The sequence below is a fragment of the Neovison vison genome, chromosome 10 (genome assembly GCF_020171115.1).
Source record: "Neovison vison isolate M4711 chromosome 10, ASM_NN_V1, whole genome shotgun sequence".
Lineage (NCBI taxonomy): Eukaryota > Metazoa > Chordata > Mammalia > Carnivora > Mustelidae > Neogale > Neogale vison.
Genome location: NC_058100.1, coordinates 66,945,290 through 66,969,649, shown reverse-complemented (window position 1 = coordinate 66,969,649; position 24,360 = coordinate 66,945,290). Strand labels below are relative to the sequence as shown.

Below are 24,360 nucleotides of genomic sequence, written 5' to 3'. Positions count from 1 at the left end.
CCAAATATGTGGCTACACAAAGAACAGGTATTTACAGAGTTACATTTGACTTATGTATTGAAGAATGAGTAGGATTTTTTTTTCCAGTAAAGAAGAAAGTGAAGGTAAATTCTGACAAAGGGTACCTTAGGTGCAGTGGTTTAATGATGAATTCTGTATGGGAACTAACAAGTCATTTGTTGTGGCAAAGTACTGGGTGGTGGCCAGTTAGACATGGGGAGAAGAACAAAAGGAAAAAGACAAAAAGGTCTTGACCATGTTTGAATGGGAGTCTCTCCTTAATGCCAAGAAGTTTGACTTTTACCTTGGAGAAAATTAATGCTTTTAATCAACCAAGGGAGTAAAATTACCAGATAAAATGTTTTTGTTTTTTTTTTTTTAAAAAAGGAACATTGAGGCATATTCTGGTAAATGTGTATTTAGGTTTTAAAAATTAAATTGTGGGATGCTGAAGGATGGAGAGATAGCCTCTTAATTTTAGTTGTATTTTTTTAACCTATGTGTATGGTGAGATATTTTAATAGTTGAAATGGTTACATTTCATTGGCAGAAACTCTATCTATACATTTCTATGAGTATTGTTTATCTAAATAAAATGTTACTTAAGTGAATTTATTAATCTCTAAGTTAGATTTGGTCACTGGTATCAAACAAATAACAGACCAAAGGATTTTGCCTGAGATTATGAAAATATGTGCCATACCAAGTGCTAAAATGTATACAATGTAACTCTTTTCTTTTTTGTGTGACCTAATTATTAACTATAATACCTCCATTTCCTACAACAGTAATCATGTTTTAAAATACCAGAACCTGAAAAGCTTGAATTTTATGATTAAAAGAGTCTGGTGGCTAACTTTGCAGACACACAGAAAATGTCATCCCACTCCATTAACAAGTCCTAAAGATTGGAGGCAGCAAAAACAACATTACAGTTCTGTCCCTTGTGGCAATAAATTTTAAAAACCAGGCTATTATTGGTATTCTGACCAGGAAAGAAAAAGCCTCTTCAACCTTTTTATAAAAAGTTATGGGGGAACCTGGGTAGCACAGTCAGTTAAGCATCCAACTCTTGATTTCAGCTCAGGTCATGATCTCAGGGTGGTGAGATCGAGTCCCATGTCAGGCTCCCGGCTCAGCGCAGAGGATTTGCTTGAGATTCTCTCTCTCTCCCTCTGCGCCCTGCACTTGCACACTCGCTCTCTCTCTCTCTCAAATAAATAAATAAATATTTTTAAAAAGTTATTTAAAAAGCTACACAGATTTCAAAGTGCAGAAAAGAGAAGACTCTCTCTCTCTCAAATAAATAAATATTTTTTAAAAGTTATGAAAACAGCTACACAGATTACAAAATGCAGAAAAGGGAAGAGCCTAAATAATGGCAAACAGCAGACACCCAGGCGGTGACCAGCTTGCCCCGCTGTCCACTAAATTCCCACATGCATGCAGGATGTCACATCATTCAGTAGATCTTTGAAAAAAAATTATATATATATATATATATATATATATATATATATATATTTGATTTTATTTATTTATTTGACAGGCAGAGATCACAAGTAGACAGAGAGGTAGGCAGAGAGCAAGGAGGAAGCAGGCTCCCCACTGAGTAGAGAGCCCGATGCGGGACTCGATCCCAGGACCCTGGGATCATGACCCAAGCCAAAGGCCAAGGCTTTAACCCACTGAGCCACACAGGTGCCCCTGAAAAAATATTTTTAAGGTTTATTTTCCCCCTTAGGAATCCACTTATTTTTTTCCTATTCTCCAATTTTTTTTTTACCATGTTGACTGTGTATAGCTTTATCTCTCAATCACTTCATAATCATTCTTTAAAAAGAAAAAGCATCTGTTCCTAACTATAGGCCATGTTATGACTGTCTTGGAGTTTACTTCAAGAAGTGGGACATAATCATTTATGATGAAAGCGTTTATCTCCCCTTGCAAACTTTCCTGTTCCATGCTTCTTCCTGTGAGATTTCTGTCCAGATCTTAAATAGAGATTTTTTCTCTGAATACATATAATATCCAAAACTCATTCCACTGGCATCCATACCTATTCATTACTGTTACAGTAAAAAAAAAAAAAAAAAACTATACTTCTTCCCAAAGGTCAGTTGTATTATAAAAAAAAAAAGTGTATGTATTTTATTTTTATTCTGTGTATTGAGATTACTTTTCTCTTTTTTTAGTTGTTTATATTTCAGTTTCTGTTCAGTTTAGTGTGCAGGTTTTCATTAACGATGTATCCATGATTTGTGAACCCAGGTAAAGATGTACTATTACTGGCTATAATATTTTCTGTGCTCTAAGCTTATTTGCTATCAATTATCCATAAAAGACTTCTCTTTACAAAATTGTGACCAGGTCTTTTTGCCTTGTGTTGTGTGTTCTGGGCGTAGTGGAAACAATCCTTTATTTCCTCTGAAAGCATGGTGCCTGAGTCCCAGCCCACCAGAAAGAGGAATGGAGGGATAATCTGGGTTCATAAAAGCTCAGAAACTGATGATGCTCTTGTTACACAAGCTGCCATTTTTCTCTGTCTTGAATGTTAATCAAATTGTAACTTTTTTCTCCCTTTGTTTTTCCTGTGCGACCTTAACCAATTATGTAATTTGATGTCCTCAAGCACGTGACACACTGATTATGTGTTTGGATCTTGTCACTTCATATATGGAGACTGCAGTTTCTACTGCCTGATACAGATCCAGGCACTACTAATTAGGAGCTTATTTCAGATAAACAAACAACTTGTACGTGCAGGTACTAAGAGTTTAGAGTTTAGAGTTTAGTTTAACACTCATAGAAAGTAGAATATTATACTGATCCGTTGTACTTCTGGTTTTAATTCTATTGTGAAAGTTCATTACAAGATATACCATTTAACAACATCTCTACTTAGAAATTGATAGTTAGGAAATAAAAAACCAAATTCAAACATACTTGTGAAGCTTATGTGAGTAGCTTCATAGAAAAAAAAAGTTGTGGTTAACAACAACACAGAATAAAACAACTGAGAATCTCTAGTATATGCAGGCAGATGTAGAATATAAAAGTAAATTGTGAAAAAAAAATGAACAAGGGACGAGCAATGCAGCAGAGAAATACGTTGGCTCTGGTTCCTGTTCTTGATAAGGTATATGGCCTTGGGTAAATTATGGAGCCTCGTGGTATACCCCTAGATTGATCATGGGGTTCATTAGACTCTGAGCTCCTTAATGGCAAAGACTCAGCCTAATGCTACTCTATATTCCTAGAGCCTAGCCCCACGGTGTATATAGGAGAGTTCTTTCCAAAGTATTTATAAGCATAAATATTAAGCTATGTATTTAATATCTTGTACTAATTCTTAAATAGTCAAAATTATTTTTTAAATAACAGCAGGAAGTCTCAGCTCCCTCGTAGTTTTGTTTGGTTTTAGTTCTGATTTGGTTTGTTTTGTTTTTGCAAAAATTGAATGCATGACCCCTAGCTGGCATAATGTTAAGCATATACGGATGTCAATGTAATAGTAATGACTTGTATTTAGAAACAAAGAATTGTACTGTATTTTGTGAGTTTGGGAGGGGATAGATAAAATGTATTTTCCCTTCAGAAATAATACTGTAAGTGGCATTTGTGTGACTAGGCCATTCCTCAAATTTCTTTTTAACTCACATACCTTAAACTTGTCGTAAAATGATATTACAGTTTACACCCAAATACATAGCTAATCACCAAACTCCTGGAGAAACGCTCTACACATTCCACCAGCGGTTAAAAATGTGTTTCTGTGAACTCACTCCTCCCCTTCCTACCACTGCCGGCACGGGCAGAGAGGACAGGGAGGAGTAAGGGTCAAGTACTGTAGATTCCAGACATTTGCTGCTTCTTTACGGCTGCAATAGAAAAAAACAGTTACCTAGATGTGGAGATCAGAACTGGAAGACAGAAAGTTGGTCCTCTGACGATACGATGGTTCAGGTCTCCAAATTCAGCCTTGCGGCTGTCCATTCAGAAACATGGTTTGCAGCCATGGGCACCCATGGCACCCAGACTCTGGCCTTTTAAATGTCATTGCCTACTTAAAAGAAAGAGCCAAACTTGTATAGGAAGTGGCTGATTCCATGTCTGATGCAGAAAATGCATAAGTTGAAATGACACATTATGTTAGGCCAAAATGAAGAAGCTTACTGAAGAGCTTCTGAGATCATGTTTAAAGGACACAGGAACCAATTTGACTGGGCTAACACTGACCTAAAATGGGACCATTAAAAAAAAAAAAAAGACCTTAAAAAATTATTTTATTGTAGATAGAACACTTAACATAATCCAAACATGTTAAAGTAAAAAGCTTAGAAGAACTCCTGCGTACCATGGGACATCTGGGTGGCACGGTTGGTTGAGCATGAGGTTCTTAGTTTTGGCTTAATTCATGATCTCAGGGTTCTGAGATCAAGCCCCACATTGCGCTACATGCTCCATGTGGAGTTTGCTTCTCTCTCTCTCCCTCTCTCTCTCTCTCTGTGCCTCCCATTTGCTCCCTCTCTCTTTCAAATCTTTAAAAAAAAAAAAAAGATTCCTGGATACCTTTCAAAAGTACAGCTTCAACGGTTATCAATGTATGGTCAGTCTTATTTCAGTATCAGCCCTTCCTGTGATCCTATCCCACCCCTGGCTTTTTTTGAAGTAAAGTAGCACATCACACATAGTTTAGCCTGCAAATATTAAAGACGTATCTCTAAAAGTTAAAAAGCATTAATGATTGTGTTTTAAAAACACAATTTTGGTGTCACTCAAAAGTCTAGACTGATCAGACATCAGGAAGGGCGCCCAGGTCGCTCAGCGCAGAGTCTGCTGGAGATTCTTTCCCTCTCCCCTGCCTCTGCCCTCCTCCCCACCATGTATACTCTTGCACTCACATGCTCTCTCTGTCTCTCCAATAAGTAAATCTTTTTTAAAAAATCAAGAACAACAACTGTGATGGGCTGAGCCACGTCCGATATATACAGATGATGATGACTTTTTAAAAGCCCTCACAGCTCACCTTCAGAGACTGGTAGGCATAAGCTCATTATTCTGGAAATTGTTGAACAAAAGGAAAGCATCAAGGATTTATCCTACCTCTACTGTACACCTCGTATTTCAGAATAGCCAAATAGTCGATAGAACAAAACTCTTGGTAGAATGCCAACAAGTAAAGATAGAAGGAATGCTTTTAAAAAGCATAATTTTGAAGCCCCTTCTGCATAATTTATTTACCCAAGGATTATCATTGGGTGCTAAAACCATCGAGTGAAAGAAAATTCATAATGGTGGTATCAGCTAACCTGAATCCTAAAGCCATTAATGGATCTTAGAACCACCAAAAGTGAGACATCTTAAGGTTACGTGTGCAGTATAAAAACACATCTCAATACATGTAGCATAATCTTGCCAAAAACAGAAGAAAAACAAAAAACCAGAAACTGAATCTAACCAAGCTTCCAGATGTGACTGCCAGTTTATAGGAAGAGGAAAAATATCACATATTCAAGGACACAAATAGCAAAAGGATGAGGAAGGCAGAACTGATAGTCTCTGCAGGAGACTCGACAGACATGTCAACCAAATGGTGTTAACCATGTTGGGATTCTGGTCCACATAAACTAAAATATCTGGGGGGTTGGATCATGAGGGCATATGAGAATGGTCTGAGAATAGAAGATGTTAAAGAATAATTGTTAATTTGTGTGGTATAATGATGATATCTGTTAAAGGTATATACTGAAGTGTTTACAGGTGAAATGATAGGTTGTCTAGCGTTCGGTTCAAAATCTTGCTATTCAGTGTGAGACCTTCAGATCCGGCAGCACTAACTTCACCTAAGAGCCTGTTAGAAATGCAGAAACTCTGGCCTCATCCTTAGAACCCAGTAGAGTCAGAGCTACATTTTTACAATCATCTCCAAGAGAGTTATATGTACGTTAAGTATTGAGAAGTACTGCCTTAAAATAATTGGGGAGACAGATAAAAGAAACAAGATTGGCAAATATTGATGATTATTAAAAGTAGGGAATAAGTGCATGGGGATGTGATTGATTATAAGTCAAGTATTTTTAAACCAGGGACTGGCAGACTAGAGCAGTGTGTGTGTGTGTGTGTGTGTTCAATCCAGTGATTTGATTTTTGTCTGTTGGTTTGAGCTGTAAATGTTGACATCAGTTGTCTGATTCCCTCCCCTTCTTAATCCACAGCTTGTCAAGTGATTGGTTAATATTAAAAAATCCTGAATTCTTATTTCTTTTAAAAGTATTCCTTGTTGGATCAAATTATTCCTTTAGAATTCATGAAAAAGACTTATTTTAACTACTAATGCCAGTTTATGGTCAATTCCCTCTAGGCACGCCTAAAAAGACCCCTGAAGAGCCTTGACAGCGCTCTGTATGACGATGACTATGACGAGAGAGCAAGCAAGTAAGTCGTGACGGATTTTAGTGTCCTACTAAGTGTTGTGGCTGAAAAGCAGAAGTTTTAGGATTTTAGAAGCTAATTCAAAGGATGTATAATCCTAGAGATTAGATTTTGCTCCCTTGCAATGTTCTTCAGCAAAAGGAACCAGTGCTCCTTGGAGTCTCATGGGGAATGAATCTTGAGATGGGAGAGCAAGATAGACCTGAAATATCTTGTTCTTGGAAAGCGGTAAGGCCTACAGAAATATCTGCAATCGTGTTAAAGGGGAAATAGAAGCCCACCTAAGTTAGGCTCCTCCCCTGCTAGTGAAGAGGGGCAGGTTAAATGGCAGAAACAGTAAGAAATGTCCATTAAACCAAGTTGGGGAAGGGGAGGGATTTAAATCTGTGGTGGTATCAGAAGAGGAAATTTTAATACAAAGTATTAAAAATTAATTTCACTATAAAGTAAGGGAAAAAATAAGAGTAGACATTTAGTTTTTTTTTAATAATTTAAACTTATATGGGGGTGACAAAATGCACAGTCTTTTTTCTCCATTAAGTATATCTTTGTCTACGTTAAGGAATATGCATTCTTCTCTAAAACAAGTGGATAAATAAAGGGAAAACCACATACAAATACTGAACGTGAACTCGGGCTATAGCAAAGTTTCCAAATGTTCCATCTACTATTCTAAGGCTAACGTCCCAAATCCCACAGAATTAGACTGTGTGAAAAGCACTGCTTCTACTTCCAGATTGATTAAGGTCCCTTAGCTATTTGTTTGTATATTCATAGTGCACATACTCAAAAGTTCCCCTGTTTGAATTGGTTTACACACATCACTGTAAAGAATTTGGCCTTGAGCCAGTTCACCATTTTGTTGTGGTTCCACTGAAAAGCACTTTGGTTTCAAGACTGTCTCACTCATTGAATGTTACTGGATGGCTTGCAGGATGGCTAGCATGTGCTTCCTTTTCCCTCAGGTTGTCCTCTGAAGATGGAGAAGAAGCATCTGCTTATTTTTATGAAAGTGATGACTCCGTTGAAACAAGAGTAAAGACTCCTTACTCAGGCGAAATGGACCTCCTAGGAGAAATCTTAGATACACTGAGCACACACAGCTCAGACCAAGGAAAGCTAGCAGCAGCTAAGAGCTTGGATTTCTTCAGATCAATGGATGATATTGATTATAAACCTACGGTTAGTTGATTTTTTTCAACCTATAAAATTAAATGAAAACATTCTTACCCTTGGGTGTGAATTGCCTCATGTTATAATCTTAGTTGATCGAAGCATTTAACCTCTAACAAACAGGTGAGTAGTCAGATCTTCAAAAATATGAAATTTTAATTATTAAGACTTATTTCTGGTTTCAGAATTCCAGTATTTTCTCATTTATGTATCCAATTCTGGTGGTTATTGACATTGATTGAAAATAATTTTTTTCAAGCCGTAATATTCTCTTACAGTCTAGTTTTAGACTAGACTTTTCTGGGGAATTATTTAAATGTGAAGTGTTTTTCCTATATTTCCTGGATCTTCAAAAAATGTTTAAGAGATGTCTCAACTCAAGTACTTTTTCATTATATTGCTTCAAAAATGAAAAGTATTTTAAACAAACTGATATGAATGTTTTAAAAACACTAGAGATGGAAGTATGAGTAATGGCCACCCTGTGGTGACTGTAAGTCAGTCCAGAACTTGGCATTGAGGTAGTTGATCTATTTAGGGGTTTTGGGGGAAGGGCAGTTGGCAAGTTCTTTTCATTTGCTTTTGCAGCTTTGTTGAAGTATAATTGACAAATAAAAAATTGTATATGTTTATATATTTTCTTGTTAATAGAGCCATTTGCAGGTGTTCAGAATTAACTGTCGATGCTGTATTTCCTCAGGGGGGGATCTCCCAAGTTGCCAGCCTTGAAAGATATTAATATTTTATTTCAAAATGGAAAAAAAATGCTAATGTAACATTATAATCTCATTAAAATGTTTCTGAATGTGTTGTTTCTCCTTTCAGAATACGTCCAATGCACCTAGTGAGAATAACCTGGCCCTGCTTTGCAGTGGTTCTGGTGATCAAACCGAGTGGCATCTCGGACAAGACGACAGTGCCCTCCATGGCAAACACCTTCCTCCCTCTCCCCGGAAGCGGGTTTCCTCCAGCGGCTTGACAGATTCTCTGTTTATCCTGAAAGAGGAAAACAATGAAAAATACCTCAGTGCTGACAATGTGAGGGGGCCTGCGGTCATGGAAAAGGCAGCTTCTGCTTCAGGATTGACTCTCCGGCTAGCTTCGCCTGAAGTTTCTGAAAATGAAAAAGCTAAACCAGAAAAGAAAGAAACACTAAGCCAGATTTCAGACGATCTGCTTACACCCAGCCTTGGGCGACATTCATCTACTTTTGTTCCTTGGGAGAAAGAAGGGAAAGAAGCCAAAGAGACTTCAGGAGATACTGGACTGCTTCATGAAGTGGTGTCCTTATGTCACTTGACATCTGCCTTCCAGCAAGACTTAAACATTTCAGAAGAAAACGCAAGTGGAAACCAAGCTTAAATCAATGATTAGGAGTCACTCGCTTGCATCCATGCTTCTGTGGAGACATTTTAGGATTCCTGGTAATCTCTGTAGTAAACAGAATTATTTGTAAGGATGACAATTCTTGGTACTGTCTAAACATTATTTTGCATTTGGAGCATACATTTTCTCCACTCATTCATCTCGTGAGTATACATGATCAATTGATTTTTAAATGTAACGCTGATTCTCCTACTGTGCTCTTAAGTCAGGTACTAGTGTGTATGTATCATGGAAGTATATGTCAAACATATGATTTCCCAGTATTTGGTGCTTAATGCCATTCATTTTATTTAAACTAATATGCATATATAACCCTTGCACATAACAAGTCGCTACTATACTAATCTGGTCGAGCATGAACTGATCAGGATATCAAAACTTATCAAAACTAGCCTGAAACTGCTGAAACTGTTGACCTACTAACTGCCTTAATCCTAAGCCTATATTTAGCATACTTTAATAATTTATGGAATTATCTGTAAATTTTGAAGGATAAGTTATAAGTGTTCTGCAGAGCAATAATGCCTTTTTCTATTTGTTGCATCAAGGACAAAATTCATTTTTCAAAGTTGAAAAGCTCTCTTGTGGACACTGCAGCCATGTTTTCCAAAATGTCTAAAGGTACATATTGACCTTTCACTCAGTGAAATATATGAAGTGCTGAATTACAATGTGAAATTAATGACTTCTGTTTACAAATGAGACACTTTAAAATTTTTTCAGTCTCTCTGTATGCCTTTGCTGTCTAGGAACCCAGCCCCAGAAAGCCAAATGTAACGCTAACTGTCCTGATAAAGAAATGTTCCTGTCTTTTTTTTTTTCTTTTCTTAAGTAGTAATGCAAATTGTTTCTTATCATCTCAAATTTACTTTTTTAAAATAATTGAACTTAATATCTTAAAAGTTTTAGATCTAGAAAAATTAGACAGTACAGAGAGTTCCCATTTTGTCCCTCATGCAGTTTCCCCCGTGATTAATATTTCACATTGAGATGGTACATTTGCCACAATTCGTGCACCAGTATTGATAGTCCATGCTTTATTCAGATTTCCTTAGTTTTTCCCTGATGTCTTTTTTCTATCCTAGAATCTAATTCTAGATACCACATTACATCTGGTTGTCATATGTCTTTCGATTCCTCTTGGCTGTGACATTTTCTCAGACTTTCCTTGTTTCTGATGACCTTGATAGGTTTAAAAAGGACTGACCTGCTGGTCGAATATATTATAGAATGTCCCTGTTTTAGAATGGGTCTGCTCTTTTTCTCACAATTCTACTGTGATTGTGGGTTTGCAGGAGGAAGATTACAGAAGTAAAGTGTCATTTTCATTATACCATAACCATGGTACATAATGTCAGCATGATTTGTGAGTGTTAATGTTGACTTTGATAACCGAGCTGAGGTGGTGTTTGTCAGGTTTTTCCACTATACTCTTTTCCCTCCCTTTGTGTGCCCGAGCCTTTGGAAGGAGATCACTGTGTATAGCCCACACCTAAGGAGTAGGGCTTTTTGCTTCCTTTCCCTTAGAGTGGAATATCTACATAAATCATTTGGAATTCTTCTACATAGGAAATTTGTCTCTTCTCCCTCAAATTCACTGCTGAACATTGAAATTCATGTCAGAAGGCATCATGCATTGACTGCTTCAGGATAGGATAGATTGACGGGGAAAATATCAGGAAAAAAAAACCGTGATGTTATGGTTCATTTGGAATTTGTATATTCACTATATATTCTGTACATCCCTAGTTGTCATTTTAGAAAAGGTTTTTGAGAAACCACTCGAGAACCCCATCAGGACTGTACCCTAAAATATTTCCTGGAAGAATTTAGTTTTCAGGTAAAAGACCCCAGAAGGTGATTTGTTTAAAAACATTGCTTAAAAATGTTTATCCAGGTCAGTCTTTAAATAATTTAAAGAAAATGACCAAGTTTTTTTCTTTTCTAAGCTACATTCCAAAACCTAAACAGATACGTTTTATTGGGTACAATTATTCATTCATGTTTGTAAAGAGAAATCTTGTTTTCCTTATAAGGAGGGAGTCAGTATATACTAAGGAAAAAAGTGTTTAATCCTTATTTTATTAACACAAAAGTAAGACTCATGGTTCTTGTCAAACTTTGCTTTTATATACTCATTACAAAATTCCATTTCACTTTGCCGTAACATGTAATAAAAGCAGATTTATCAGAAGAGCTGTTTTAAATGAGAAGGAAAAAGGTCACCCTGGTTGTTAATCTGCTTGGCAAATATTTCTTCGTAATTTTTTAAAAAAGAAATCTTTTAATATGACTATTGGAATGAAGCATGTTTTCCTTCAGAATTCATAGTCTGAAGAATGAGATAATTGTGAGTGTAGCATAGGTAAAATTTGCTTAATAAACACCACGGCCTCAGAAATGGAGGTTCTTCTATCATCTGGTCACCTCATGAGATGTTTGACTACAAGACTGTTACTGTGAGGAAAATTAGCCACTCACAAGTGCATTTGCATCAAGGTATTTTGAACTGGATCTGTGCCTTATTTTAACATGCAAAATCAGCTTTTATATTCTGTTGAAAAACAAAAGCAAAAACAAAAGCTCTACATGTTCTTCTTGGAAAAAATCCAGAAGGCTACTATCCAAGAGACTACTACTCCAAAAGTATTAGTATTTCAAATCATTAATATTTTGAGTGTTCAATCTGCTCTTAAGCTAGACTTCCCAGTATTATGGTGGATATAAGGAGAATGAAGTGAAATTAAGGTGAATTCTGAAAAAGGTATTATTTTATTTTTTCCTATGTTCATATTTTCTATTATATCAAAATGAAGTATTTGTAAACCCCTCTGCTGTTTGGATTTGTTTTTCAAAGAAGCTTTACCTGTTCTTCCAGAGTTGTATAAATGAGTAAGTCTTTGGCTTTCATGCATAGTCTTTTATGATTAGAATCATTTAAATGATTCTCCCTGAATCCCAGTCTAGGTTTTACTTTTTTTGTCCTTAAATATTGCATCTGGGATATTTTGGGGGGAGGGATAGAAAAGTCACGTGTGAATTTAGGAGCTATTGTTTTGTTAGGTCAGTGTGTTGTTAAGTGGCAAATCTTGATGGTTACCTACTTTAGCATATTTTAGGGAAGCACCAAAACATAGCAGGATGATTTTTCTATTAATAACTCATCACACTTGGGAAATATTTATCGACTCTTTGTACTGGTCATATGCAAGGTACAGGAACTGGGGCTACAAGGAAATAAAATAATAACTTGGTCCCTGCTTTGAAGGAACCAATTAAAAGGAAAAGAAGTGACAAATCTCTGTTAATAATAATAATATATTTTGTTCAGAAGTTATTAGCCCAAGATTCTAACACCAAAATTAGAAAAAGTCCTTTAAAGCTGCTGAATCTAAAACATGCTTTAAGTGTAGAACCACGGTACCACTTCTAATTTCATTAACTTTCCTTATTACTTTAAGAAAGTATAATAATGCTGCTATTGAAGATACCTACTTTTAAAGGACAGACTTTGAAGCTCTTAGAAACGAAGTGTCCTTGTTTCTCTGATTCTCTCTCTGTCCCCACTCTGCTCAATCTTTTGACCAGGCAACACAGGGCTCTAGAACGGAATGATGCTCCTTCACGAGACTCAGGCCACTTCACTTACTTTAGGATTAACTGAGGGTGTGGGTGCATGTTGATGGAAACTAGTTTTTACTGTCTTTATCTTGATAATAGCATTCTCTAGAAACAGCCGCCCCCCTGCTCCCTGCCCCCCACCCCGTCCCCACCTTTTCAATTAAAAGTGTATGTAACAGTGCTGTTGTTTGGATTCTGTACTAATATCCTTATAAGAGGATTCAGGAATGTTCATGAATTAGTTGTTTCTTAAATAATCTGAGGAGTCCTGATCAAGAGGAGAAAACTGTGAATATTCTCATAATCAGCAGCAGACCTTCCTTCTCATCTAGACAATCTGGATTTTCAGGAAAAAATTATTTTCATCAATAATTTTCTAGTGCAAATACCATTTTGTTTAGCATAAAAGACCCCGACTCTGGGTAGATATTTGTAAGTCAGAACACAAATTTCAGAAAGTGGAATGAATACCCAAATCTAATTCCCCAAAGCACTTCTTCATCCTAGGAAATAGCTTTCACAGATTCTGTGTGAGGACTCCCATCTTCCCTGATACTTTGTGTCTGTTTCTTAAAGCTTACTTAAGAGGCAGAATTGTTTTGAGCAAACTGGCTATTAACATTTTTATTTGGTCATGATATAGCAAATCATGTGTATTTAGAAAGAAGCCTATTTAATTTTGAAAATAATAGGATTTTGTGCAATATTTTTCCTGCATAATTTAGTTCCTATAAATTTGCACATCTGCTTTTCTAGCAGATGCCTTAAGGTCATGTTTTTCAGTATTTGTGTAAAGCTGTATGTAGCAATGTTCTGTGTGATCTTAGAAAATTCTTTATATTGTTCGCAGGAGAAATGTTTTTGTTTATTTAAAATAATTATGGATATTGCATTATTGTATTATAACTAACTGCCTCAGCAACAGTAAATATGCAATAAGAAAATCCCGAACCTTTGGTTAGTATTGACAATACTATTACTTTAAAAGAAATGTATATAGTGCAAAATGCTGATTCTACATGTGTACATTTAACAAACATTCAGTTCTGTACCACATAAATCTAAATGGCATTTGTATGGTCATGACCACATACATAGATTGTAATATCCTTTGTGATGACTCTTTGGTAAGATTTATAAAGGGCATTGCCAATACTTCTTGACTGTCTATAAATTAAGTTAATTTTTGTATAATGTACAGTTTGTTTAACCTTAGAGCTTCTATAGATTTCTACTTTTATTGTACTTGAATGAGGCAGAAAAGCACTGTGGAAAATCTGTAGCTCTCGATGCGATATGCAAACATACCAAAAATTAAACAAGGTACTGAGCAGCAGCAGTGTCAGCTGAAGGTTTCTATTCAGAAAGCTCTGTTTTCTTCAAAATGTACTTCAGTTAAGTAATTTAAAATACACAGTCTTTTATCTTAAAAAAGGTTGCATAGTCACAAATGATTACCTCTTTGATGTGAGAAACCTCTAGGTATCTTTTTGTCTCCGTGTTATTTCACCTCCCAGATGAGAGCCTTAATGAGGTACCTTAACGAATCCGCCCTCTGGTTGGTTCTGTGATGTTTAGGACAGGACAGAACTGGAACTCTGTGCCTGTTAGTAAATGGCCCAAGTATCCCGTCACCATCCCTCGGGCAGTGCAACTTCCGCGTGCTCATTTTGAAAATGATCCTATACCAAAAACGAGATTGCTTCAGTCTGTCCTGGTGTAGTGCTTACAACAGTGCCTAGAACAGCAAACAAGTGTGAACTGCATGAAGTCTGCAACTTAATGTGCATTAAGTCTTCTTTATATCAAAAGGTACGTGGGAGGTTAAAATGGAATTTTCCCAAAGGTTGTTTCTTTTGCTTTAAATGAGTAACTGTTTAAGAGGACTAAAAGTCTTGAGCTTTTTGCCAGACATGGTGACAGATACCTGTTAAAAAACCTACCCAGCATTGAGATTTGTTTCACTGTTCTCGCATCCTTGAGGCTACAGTATAAATCATCTCGAAAGCTGACTACTATTGGGAGGACATTGTGCATCGAAGTATTGTTTGGGGAATTTTTTGAAAAATATGCAAACATAAATCTTGGATGAACTCCATACTACCATAAAGTGCCCAACAATGCAGTTACGAAATAAAATTGGTCATAATGAAACTTTTGCGTGGTGGTGACTCTTCTTTGCTAATTAGCCAGTTATCCCCCTCAGTGTTCCAGGTCGGGTGCTATAGGACCCGGCCATTTTCCTCTCTGAACTCTGTAACTGCCACGCTGTAAATCCCAGCCTGACTCTTCCTCCCAAGTCTGAGAGGTGTCCATTCTTTCCTGTTTCGTCAGCTAACCTTATCAGGCTCTAAAACCATAGAATAGGTAAGTAGAATGTCACTAGATAGACCACAGCAGGGCGGTCCAAATTCAACAACTGTATTTATTGACTTTGATTTAAAAGTCAAGGACAAGGGCACCCGGGTGGCTCAGTGGGTTGGGCCTCTGCCTTTGGCTCAGGTCATGATCTCAAGGTCCTGGGATGGAGCCTCACATCGGGCTCTCTGCTCGGCGGGGAGCCAGCTTCCTTCTCTCCCTCTGCCTGCCTCTCTGCCTACTTGTGATCTCTGTCAAATAAATAAATAAAATCTTTAAAAAAATAAATACATAAATAAAAGTCAAGGACAGAGATGAAATGCTGTAAAGTATATGAATACTGCTCTGGAGACTAGAAGGGTGAACCTCTCACCCAAGAACCATGACATTTCCACCGAGGGCAAATTCAAATTCTTTTTGAAGTAAGCACAAAGTTTCCCTCTGAGTACAGAATTTCGGGAAGTGATGCACTGAAGTTGTCTTCTACAGAAGAAGCAAAGGTCTGACAACAAGAAAAGAGACATTATTTTTGTAAGCCTCGGGTTTAGCTAACTTTTATTGACTTAAAAAAATAACCTTTTATTTTTTATTTTTTTATTTTTTTATTTTTTTAAATTTATTTATTTTTTTCAGCGTAACAGTATTCATTATTTTTTCACCACACCCAGTGCTCCATGCAATCCATGCCCTCTCCTATACCCACCACCTGGTTCCCCCAACCTCCCACCCCCCACCCCTTCAAAACCCTCAGATTGTTTTTCAGAGTCCATAGTCTCTCATGGTTCACCTCCTCTTCCAATTTCCCCCAACTCCCTTCTCCTCTCTAACTCCCCATGCCCTCCGTATTTGTTATGCTCCACAAATAAGTGAAACCATATGATAATTGACTCTCTCTGCTTGACTTATTTCACTCAGTATAATCTCTTCCAGTCCCGTCCATGTTGCTACAAAAGTTGGGTATTCGTCCTTTCTGATGGAGGCATAATACTCCATAGTGTATATGGACCACATCTTCCTTATCCATTCGTCCGTGGAAGGGCATCTTGGTTCTTTCCACAGTTTGGCGACCGTGGCATTGCTGCTATGAGCATTGGGGTACAGATGGCCCTTCTTTTCACTACATCTGTATCTTTGGAAAATAACCTTTTTTAAAAAAATCAACATATAGTAGACATACAATGTTAAATTAGTTTCAGGTGTATATTGATTTTGATTTTTCTTTTTTTTTTTTTTTTTTTTTTTTGATTTTTAACATTTTGCCTACCACCTTTACTGAGATTACTCTCAATGCTTGCAGGTGTCTGTGTATGAGACAGATAGTCATATCTTAATTTTACAGATGCAGAAACAAAAAACAATTGGATTTTCCTTATGTATAAGTGAGAGAAAATATCCTCTTTGGAATATTATTATATAGTGAGTCTGAGAACTTTCTTGTCTAGAAGTAACAGAATGAGTTACAGGACACGAAAAACTTTGTACATATGTGAAATACAGTATGTGTAGCATAAAAATAAAATAGTGTACTGTGAAAGTTTCCAGGTGGTTTAAAACCTTCCCCCGAGTTCTGCTATTGATTTAGGTCTGTTACTTAATTTCCCTGAAGCTTTAGATCCCTTTATTTAAAATAGAAGTATCTATTCTTAGAATGATTATTACCGAGAACCTTTTGTCTACATGTTTGAATTCATGGCATTTTGGAGTATAAAACCATATCATAAAGCTATACAAATCTTCTATTTATGTAATCCAGTGGCTCTCCTCATAGCATTTTAATAGAACTACCTGTATGGCTTTAAAAGGGGGGGGGGATGCCTGGACCATGCCCTTAGGAGTTTCTGGACTAGGGGCGCCTGCGTGGCACAGTCAGTTGGTGACCTACCCTTGGTTTCTGCTCAGCTTGTAATCTCAGGGTTGTGGGATCAGCCCTGCACTGGGCTCCAAGCTCAGCATGGAGTCTACCTAAAATTCTCTCTCCCTCTCCCTCTGCCCCTTCACCCTTCCATGGGGGCACTCTCTAAATAAATAAATAAATAAACCTTTAAAAAAATTTTTTTTTGGAGTAGGTACTATAATTAGTCCTTTGTAGACATAAAGAAACTGAGGACTCCTTAAAGTCCCATACCAACAAATGACCAAGCTGGGAAATGAACCTGACAGTTATCCAGCCTGACAGTCTGGCTTCTGCCTCCGTGCTGTATGTGGGAAAAATGCAGGACAGAAATGAAACGGCTTACCTAATGTGCATTCTCTATATGATCTTCTTTTCTATCAACTCTATCCTTTATTAGACAAGCCTGTTTTGTTTTGTTTTGACAAAATGGACTATGCAAGGTTTTAATGTTGAGTACAGAATTTCCTGATATTTTTTGGTGAGATTGGGCTAATATACAGATTCTTCCTTTTCTCTTTTTCTTTTAATCCTGCCATAGTCTCCAGCTTAGCTAATTCAATCTCAACTAAACTTTGCTGTATGTACACATGTTCTCTGTGGTATCTTTTCCCTTTCAGTTTTATGTGCTGTTTTTGGAGAGCAGGTTGGGGACCCCGCTTTGATTCTGCGCAGTGAGTAAGAGAATGCTTTGTGGGATGGAGGAAGCTATCCAGGGCATCCGAAACTCCTCTAAAATCTTCACAGATGTCATCTATGATTTTTAAATTTTTCTCTGGTCAAGAACGGGCATTGGAGGCAAACTTCTTACTCTTCAGTGTTGTTTTGTTACTTTAGAATGAAACTCACTTGAAATATGACCATTTCACATTGATGGTGTTTTGTTTTTTGGTTTTATTTTTTTTTTCAGTGTTCCAAAATTCATTGTTTATGCACCACACCCAGTGCTCCATGCAATACGTGCCCTCCTTAGTACCCACCACCAGGCTCACCCAACCCCCCAGCCCCCTCGCCTCCCAAACCCTCAGATGGTGTTTTGTACTAACACCATTTAAGTAAAGCTTTCATTTTAAAGCATGTATTGAGAATGGACACATTCCTTTTTATAACTCCAGTTTTTAATTTGAGGTCTCACTTTGGGGTATCAAAATACACTAACGGTATTCATTTAGTGTTTATTCAGTTTTTCCCCAAATTTAAACTTATTTTTAAAGTAAGAGTTAAGCTTTCAGAGATTTGGTAAGTGTCCGAATTGGATACAGCCCATTACGCAAAACTCCCGATTTGTAAGACAGATGGTAGGAGGAAATGCTCTGTTTCATATTATAGGCTCCTTATAGAAGGGACATGCTTTTTGACAAACTGTTAGAAAATCACTTGAATTTCTAAAGAAATAACAATTGAGAGACACTTGAAATTAGTCTTGTAAAAATTTCCTGCTAGAAAAACTAAAGCAGTTCTTTCTCATCAAAATTATATTTAAAACACGGGGGATCAGACACATGATAGCAAAGGAACGTTCTGTATCATCATCAAGGAATGCTATTTGCGGGGATTATTGCAGAGTATTAATATTCATGTTTCACTTGCAATTGTAAGTTGAACTAAAATTCTCTGCACATCTTGATTTCAAGATTTTAGGAGGATTTTCAAATTGCTCCACTAACACTCTTGGATTACAGGCTGTGGGTTAGTCCGGGTTAACGGTGTTAAAAGTAGAGACCATTACATATTGTTAAGATTTAAACTAAATAATATGCACAAGCAGCGGACACTGGGTTTGTTCCAGTGTCTCTGTACATATTTGTTTAATGATTTTGAAAACATTAGCATAGCCGGGAAGAATTTAGAGGTCATTTAAAACTTACCTGTATTTAAATTATTTGATAGACTCCTCATCAGCTTTGACCTTTGGCTCGTGGGAAAGCAGGTCATGATCTCATGTTGGTATCATGGCCACATTGAATGACACACTCAGCACTGTGGAAATTTCAGCATAATTAGCTGCATCTTTTTTTGTGATTTGTCTTGGGTGCCCTTGCTTGCCAGCTAAACTTTTTTTTTTTTTTTTTTTTTTTTTACCTTTCTCATCCTATCACATTTAAATGTCACTAGACCAGTGTTTATATAGTTGGCTTCTCCCTTCCCTCTTTTCCATCCATTACCATCTCCCTCCACACAGGATCATTTCTTTTGGAGCACTCCTGGTTTGTTTGTTTGTTTGCCCAGGATGGTAAGACTATCTCCCTTCGGAATAATTGACTCCTTGCAGAAATTTCTGTGTGTTCTGTGGAATCTTTCCTACCACCACCGTTTCTCCTCCCAGGTAAGATTTCAGATAATGTTTGATCTCAATTAATTATGTTGTACTTAGCACCAAATCCAAGACATTTGGTGATTTTTTTTTTCTCATTAAATGAGTAAGCTGAATAATTCTGCTACTTAGAATGAATGTGATGGAAGTATTACTATATGTACTGGTCTTAAAATGAGATGGGTATGTTCTAGATATGTTTGAGTAATTCAAAGTACATGCATTTGGATAACCCTCTGTGGGTTGGGAAGTGCCGAGAGCCTTAGAGGTCTGGGCATCTGTGAAACTGTCCATCTGCAAAAGAACAAGTTGGAAAGTTGAGACAGGGGCAGGAGACCCTTCAGAGAGATCAGACCCCTGTATTTAATTAACTTCAGGGATCCAACACCTAGAAGGGGAGAGATGCGGGTTGGAGAGAGATACCCAGGAGTTGCCAGCTGGCTCCGTTACTTCCTTCTCTTACAGATGGAAGAAGTGGCAGATGATTAGGGGTGGACTTTAAAGCCGAACAGAGCCCTCTGTGCTGGAAAGTAAATTGTACTGAACAAGGAAAGTGAGATCACGTTTCCTTCCGTAGGCCACAAAGGGTGGTGATGCTCTATCAGAAGAAAGTTCACTGGGACACATCACTGATGGGAGATGTAAGGACCTATTTTATATTTTTATATTTTAGCCAGAGGCTTCCATTGAGGTTAAACAATAGCCTTGTTGTTTAACCCTTAAACTGTCCCTGCTCCCCTTCCCCCAGGGGACTTACTTAAAAACAAGTCCAGGAAACCAGCCTCAGGTAACAAAGCGCAGATACAAGGATGGGTCAGGCCAGGTGGAGACATCGGATCAGTGGGGGATGCATACTGTCTCCCTGGTTACCAAGGAGTATAGGCCCCGCCCTTTGGGAGCCTTTTTGGCGCCAATCCCAATCAAGGTGTAATAGGCTGGTCCAAATGTCTACTAGGGTAAATTGTAATTCAGTTGGTCACCTAGCATCACTGTGGAGTTTCCTGTGTGTGTTACAATCTCCTTGACCACCTGTGCGTGGCCAGGCCCAACCGCATGGCCTTCGCCCTTAAAAGCTAGTCTGTGAAACAGAGAAGGGTCCCCCTCTCTTGTAAGAGGTGCGTCCCCGAGCGTTCAGTTAGATTCTTGATGCCTGGCGCGAAATAAAGCTTTGTTTGACCTTTGCTTTATATCAGTCTCGCTCCTTTAATCACAGACCCATTATTTGAGGCATAACAGGAGAAAAATAGCTAATCTGCCTATGGCAGTTTACACTAACATGACTGGCTCTCAGTAGACAGATTTTCAGCATCCACATATCGATCCCGGGCACCGATCAGAGTGATGTGTGCGTATCTGCCTTGCAGAATCCTGGGGTTACAAGGCTCTTTGTGTCCTGAGATCCCGCCACACTTAGGAGCAGGTGGAGAGATTTGTTCAAACTCTTCAAGGGACTTAGCGCCTGGGAAGGATGGCGCGGAACAGAGGACTCTGAAGAAAGTGTGTGTGACTTCTCCTAATGAACTTGAGGAGACTAAAAAGTTCTGGAAAGCACCAAGTGTCTCAGGAGCTCTGTCACCCTACCCTGCCAACTCAACGTTGGATTGGGTTAAGGGAACAAGGCTTCTTTGTGCAGCCACTGCTGGCCCAGGCTGATAGGAGGTTTACTAAAATGCTTTCAGTAGATCAAAACAATACTCATGTAAGTTACTGAACTCCATTAAATCTAAATAAATGTAATTTTATCACATGGGTGTGTTTGGCCAGTTTTTTTCCAAGAGAGAGTTTCTGGACTTAATTTGTATTTCGTTTCAAATAATTTAGGGTGGCCTCTATCAATATTGTATTTTACTTCCTAATTATAAACAATGTTTCCTTCACTCTTTTTTCCCCCTTTGACAAGGCCTCTCATTCTACCAAAGCAAGAGTATTCTACCAAATGTTAAATGAAACAACAAACTGGAGTGATTCTGGCCATTAGCTGTTTCCCACGGATCATCCATAATTAGTAGATTGTTCCTCCTCCTCTTTGGTTTGAGACACTTAAGTACTATTACTAGAGAGTCAATATTTGAACTAAATTATTACTTGGCCGTGGAGGGATGTTGGATTGGAATCCACGTACTATTCTGATCACCAGTTAAGGGGACCTCCTGGCTTCCCTCTGCCTACAGGAAAATGAAATATCAGTGCATTGGAAAAATAACAAAGACTCTTAGGAAACTTGAGCCTGGGTTCCTGTGGGGACGTTTATATTCTGGACCTCAGATAATTTTAGGATCTCCATAACAGAGACCATAAAAGAGTAAGACTTAACTGAATTTTTCTATATGACAAAATATTTTCAAATTAAACCTACTCTTGGTGATACTGTTTAGTTTATCTTTTTGCAAAATTAAACGTTCCTAAATTATTCAAATGGAGAGCAGTTTTCTTCCTTCCCTCCCTCCCGTCCTCTCTTTCTCTTTCTCTCTCTTCCTTCCTTCCTCCCTCCTTCCCCTTCTCTTCCTTTCTTCCTCTCCCTCCCTTACCACCCCTCCCTCCCTCCCTCCCTCTCTCTTTCCTTCTTAGAAAATCAAGTCTGACCGGGTAAAATAAGTATTCTGCATTACCCCTGTTATGGGGGAGCTAATCCGGACATTACCCTGTGGCAGTAAAAGACTTTCAGATGGTGAGCACGTTAGTGAGCGAATTAACATAGGAACTGACATATCTATACCCATGACAGGAAGGGCTGAGTCACAACAGGTTTCTGAAGCACCTATATTTTGGGGCCTTTTAACAACACATATACTTGTTTCCACTCAGGGTTTGCTTCATGTCAGCCCTGAATGAGCTCTGATTTTAAAACCCCAAGCTGGAAACCCTGAGCACCTCCCAGAAGTTCTCCACTTAGAGCTGGAAGATGAGGACTTGGGAGCCGTTTCCAAGGGGACGTTGTCACCTTGTCACCCAACGTATTAGGAGACTCTGGGACTGGTTCTTCAAGCGCCCATCCTTAGGCCAGGACTGCCAGATATGTTTGATGGATGTTGTTCCCAGGGTTCTGGAACCATGTGAAGTGAAGCCTGGGCACCAATTCACAGAAGAATGGCCTTAAATTGGAAACACGCATTTTTGTCATCACTATTCAGTGCAATGCACAGCAACAAAGTTGCATTTTTGCTGGAAGCACAACGAAATGTGAAAGGTCATATTCACTCCAGAATTAAGGAAAGGTTCATGGTTTGAATCATACCCCTGCAGAGCATAAAACCAGGTGAATTTGGGTCGCTAATCTTTAAAATACATATTTCAAAATACAGGGGTCAATCTTTCTTGCTTTGAGTGACTGTAGATGATTCCGATTCCTTAACAAAAGAGGTGCGAGGAGTGTTCCCTGAAAGCCTGGGCAAATGAAATTAAAAAAAAAAATTTTAGGGGTGCCTGGGTGGCTCAGTGGGTTAAGCCGCTGTCTTCGGCTCAGGTCATGATCTCAGAGTCCTGGGATCGAGCCCCACATTGGGCTCTCTGCTCAGCAGGGAGCCTGCTTCCCTGTCTCTCTGCCTACTTGTGATTTCTCTCTGTCAAATAAATAAATAAAATCTTTTAAAAAAATTTTTTTTAAAGTCATCTCTGTAAAGCAAAACTTAAAAAAAAATTTCTTATCGTCAGTTGTTTTGGGAGGCTGAGAGAATGGAAACCTTCTGATTTATTTTTCTGACATTTTATTGAGAACATACAAGTAGTATGTGCATGTCCGTCTTATAGATGAAGTGATTCCTTCATTTGGGTGGGAGAGCCATCAGAGAGCGATGGGAAAATCCTCTTTCTCTGCACAAAGCCTGCTTATTTTACAAATACATCAGAGGATCGGTGTAAAGGAGAGTAAGAAGATGGGTTACCTGCATGGTTTGTTTCGGAGACAGAGTAGAAGGCGGGAGAAACGGAGCGTGCCACTTGTCCGCGTTACCTGCATAATAACCATGACCGCTAGACATCGCGTGCCTACTCGGAGCTGAGCGTTTGACGCTACTAAGAATGAAATGCCCAGGAGTCCCACTTGTCAGGAGAAGTTCACGTCACCTGGATGGGACAGATCCGAAATTTAAACCTGTGTGTGTTTCTTTTTCTCCAGAGGCTCTTAAAATGAGGATAAAATTTCCTCTTCCAAAGAGCTGTTCTAAGGTTTTAAAGCAAACCTAATGCCTATCGTGGGGCAAGGTAAATACACCGAGGCCCTTAGCTGTGCTTCCCGTAGGGTCCCTCATCATCATTATAATAATCAAAATTATCATTGGAATGGTGCCTTCTAGTTCTGCCTCTCCAATTACTCTGCAGTTACTACTGCTAATACTAATTGGCCATCACACAATCACCACTACCCTGGCCGGAGAGGACCTGTAAAGCAATAGGTAATTTAAGGAAGTAAAAATCCAAGCAGATTTGACCTGATTCAAGTTATAGTCATTTGTCATTTCCTGCTTCTCTCTGCATTCACTGTGACTACAAGAGTCACGTGAGAGGCCACCGGCAGGAGTCTTCCTATCTCTCCTTGTAAACACACGCCAGATGTGATTTTTCCATCAGCTTCCTCAGCCAGGGTTCGCCTGGGACAGGAAGGAGGATGGCTGTGTCCACTTTGCAGCCCTGCCCCGAAGCCCGCCAGCAGCCCCCCTGGAAAGACCACGACCCTCAGCACCACCCAGAGCTGTGTTTGGATTTAATGGGTCCTCACCTTATTTTCCACTCGCAGAGAGATCATCCATTGGTCATCTTTTATTAATAATGGACTAGTTATTATGATTATGCAGGTGGATCCTGCATGTCCCCTCATTCCCAGAACAACAGTTTTGGAGACAAAAGAAATTAGAATCAGAGAAGTGCTGTATATTGCCATATTCCTATGTGTGCCTCCTTAGTGCGAATAATTGTGTCTCGAATCGATTGTCGCATAATAAACTGCCCTAAACCTTTGTGGTTTCAAACAATGATTTATTATTTCTCTTTGTGGATTGATTGGGTTTTTCCATTGCTGGTCTCACCGGGGCCACAAAAGTGACCCTGGTGAGACCAGTAGGCATGGTGGTGGGAAGGGGCTCAGCCACAATGACTGTCATAGCTGGGCTTCTCTCTCCACGTGGTATTTTCATTCCATCCAAGAGAGGAGAAAAAACCTCGCAAGCCTCTGGCACCCAGCATCATT

At 38.5% G+C, this 24,360-nt stretch overlaps 1 protein-coding gene across 4 annotated transcripts in view; it reads left to right on the top strand.

The window, feature by feature from the left end:
• Window positions 1-14,769, top strand: part of DENND1B (DENN domain containing 1B) — a 269,435-nt gene extending 254,666 nt beyond the window's left edge. For all 4 annotated transcript variants that reach the window (XM_044267544.1, XM_044267542.1, XM_044267545.1 and 1 more), the window contains 3 exons: window positions 6,365-6,438; window positions 7,401-7,617; window positions 8,434-14,769. In XM_044267544.1, the coding sequence (XP_044123479.1) occupies window positions 6,365-6,438; window positions 7,401-7,617; window positions 8,434-8,970 (828 nt within the window). In that variant the 3' untranslated portion in view covers window positions 8,971-14,769. The remainder of the gene's footprint in view (window positions 1-6,364; window positions 6,439-7,400; window positions 7,618-8,433) is intronic.
• Window positions 14,770-24,360: the final 9,591 nt, after the last annotated feature.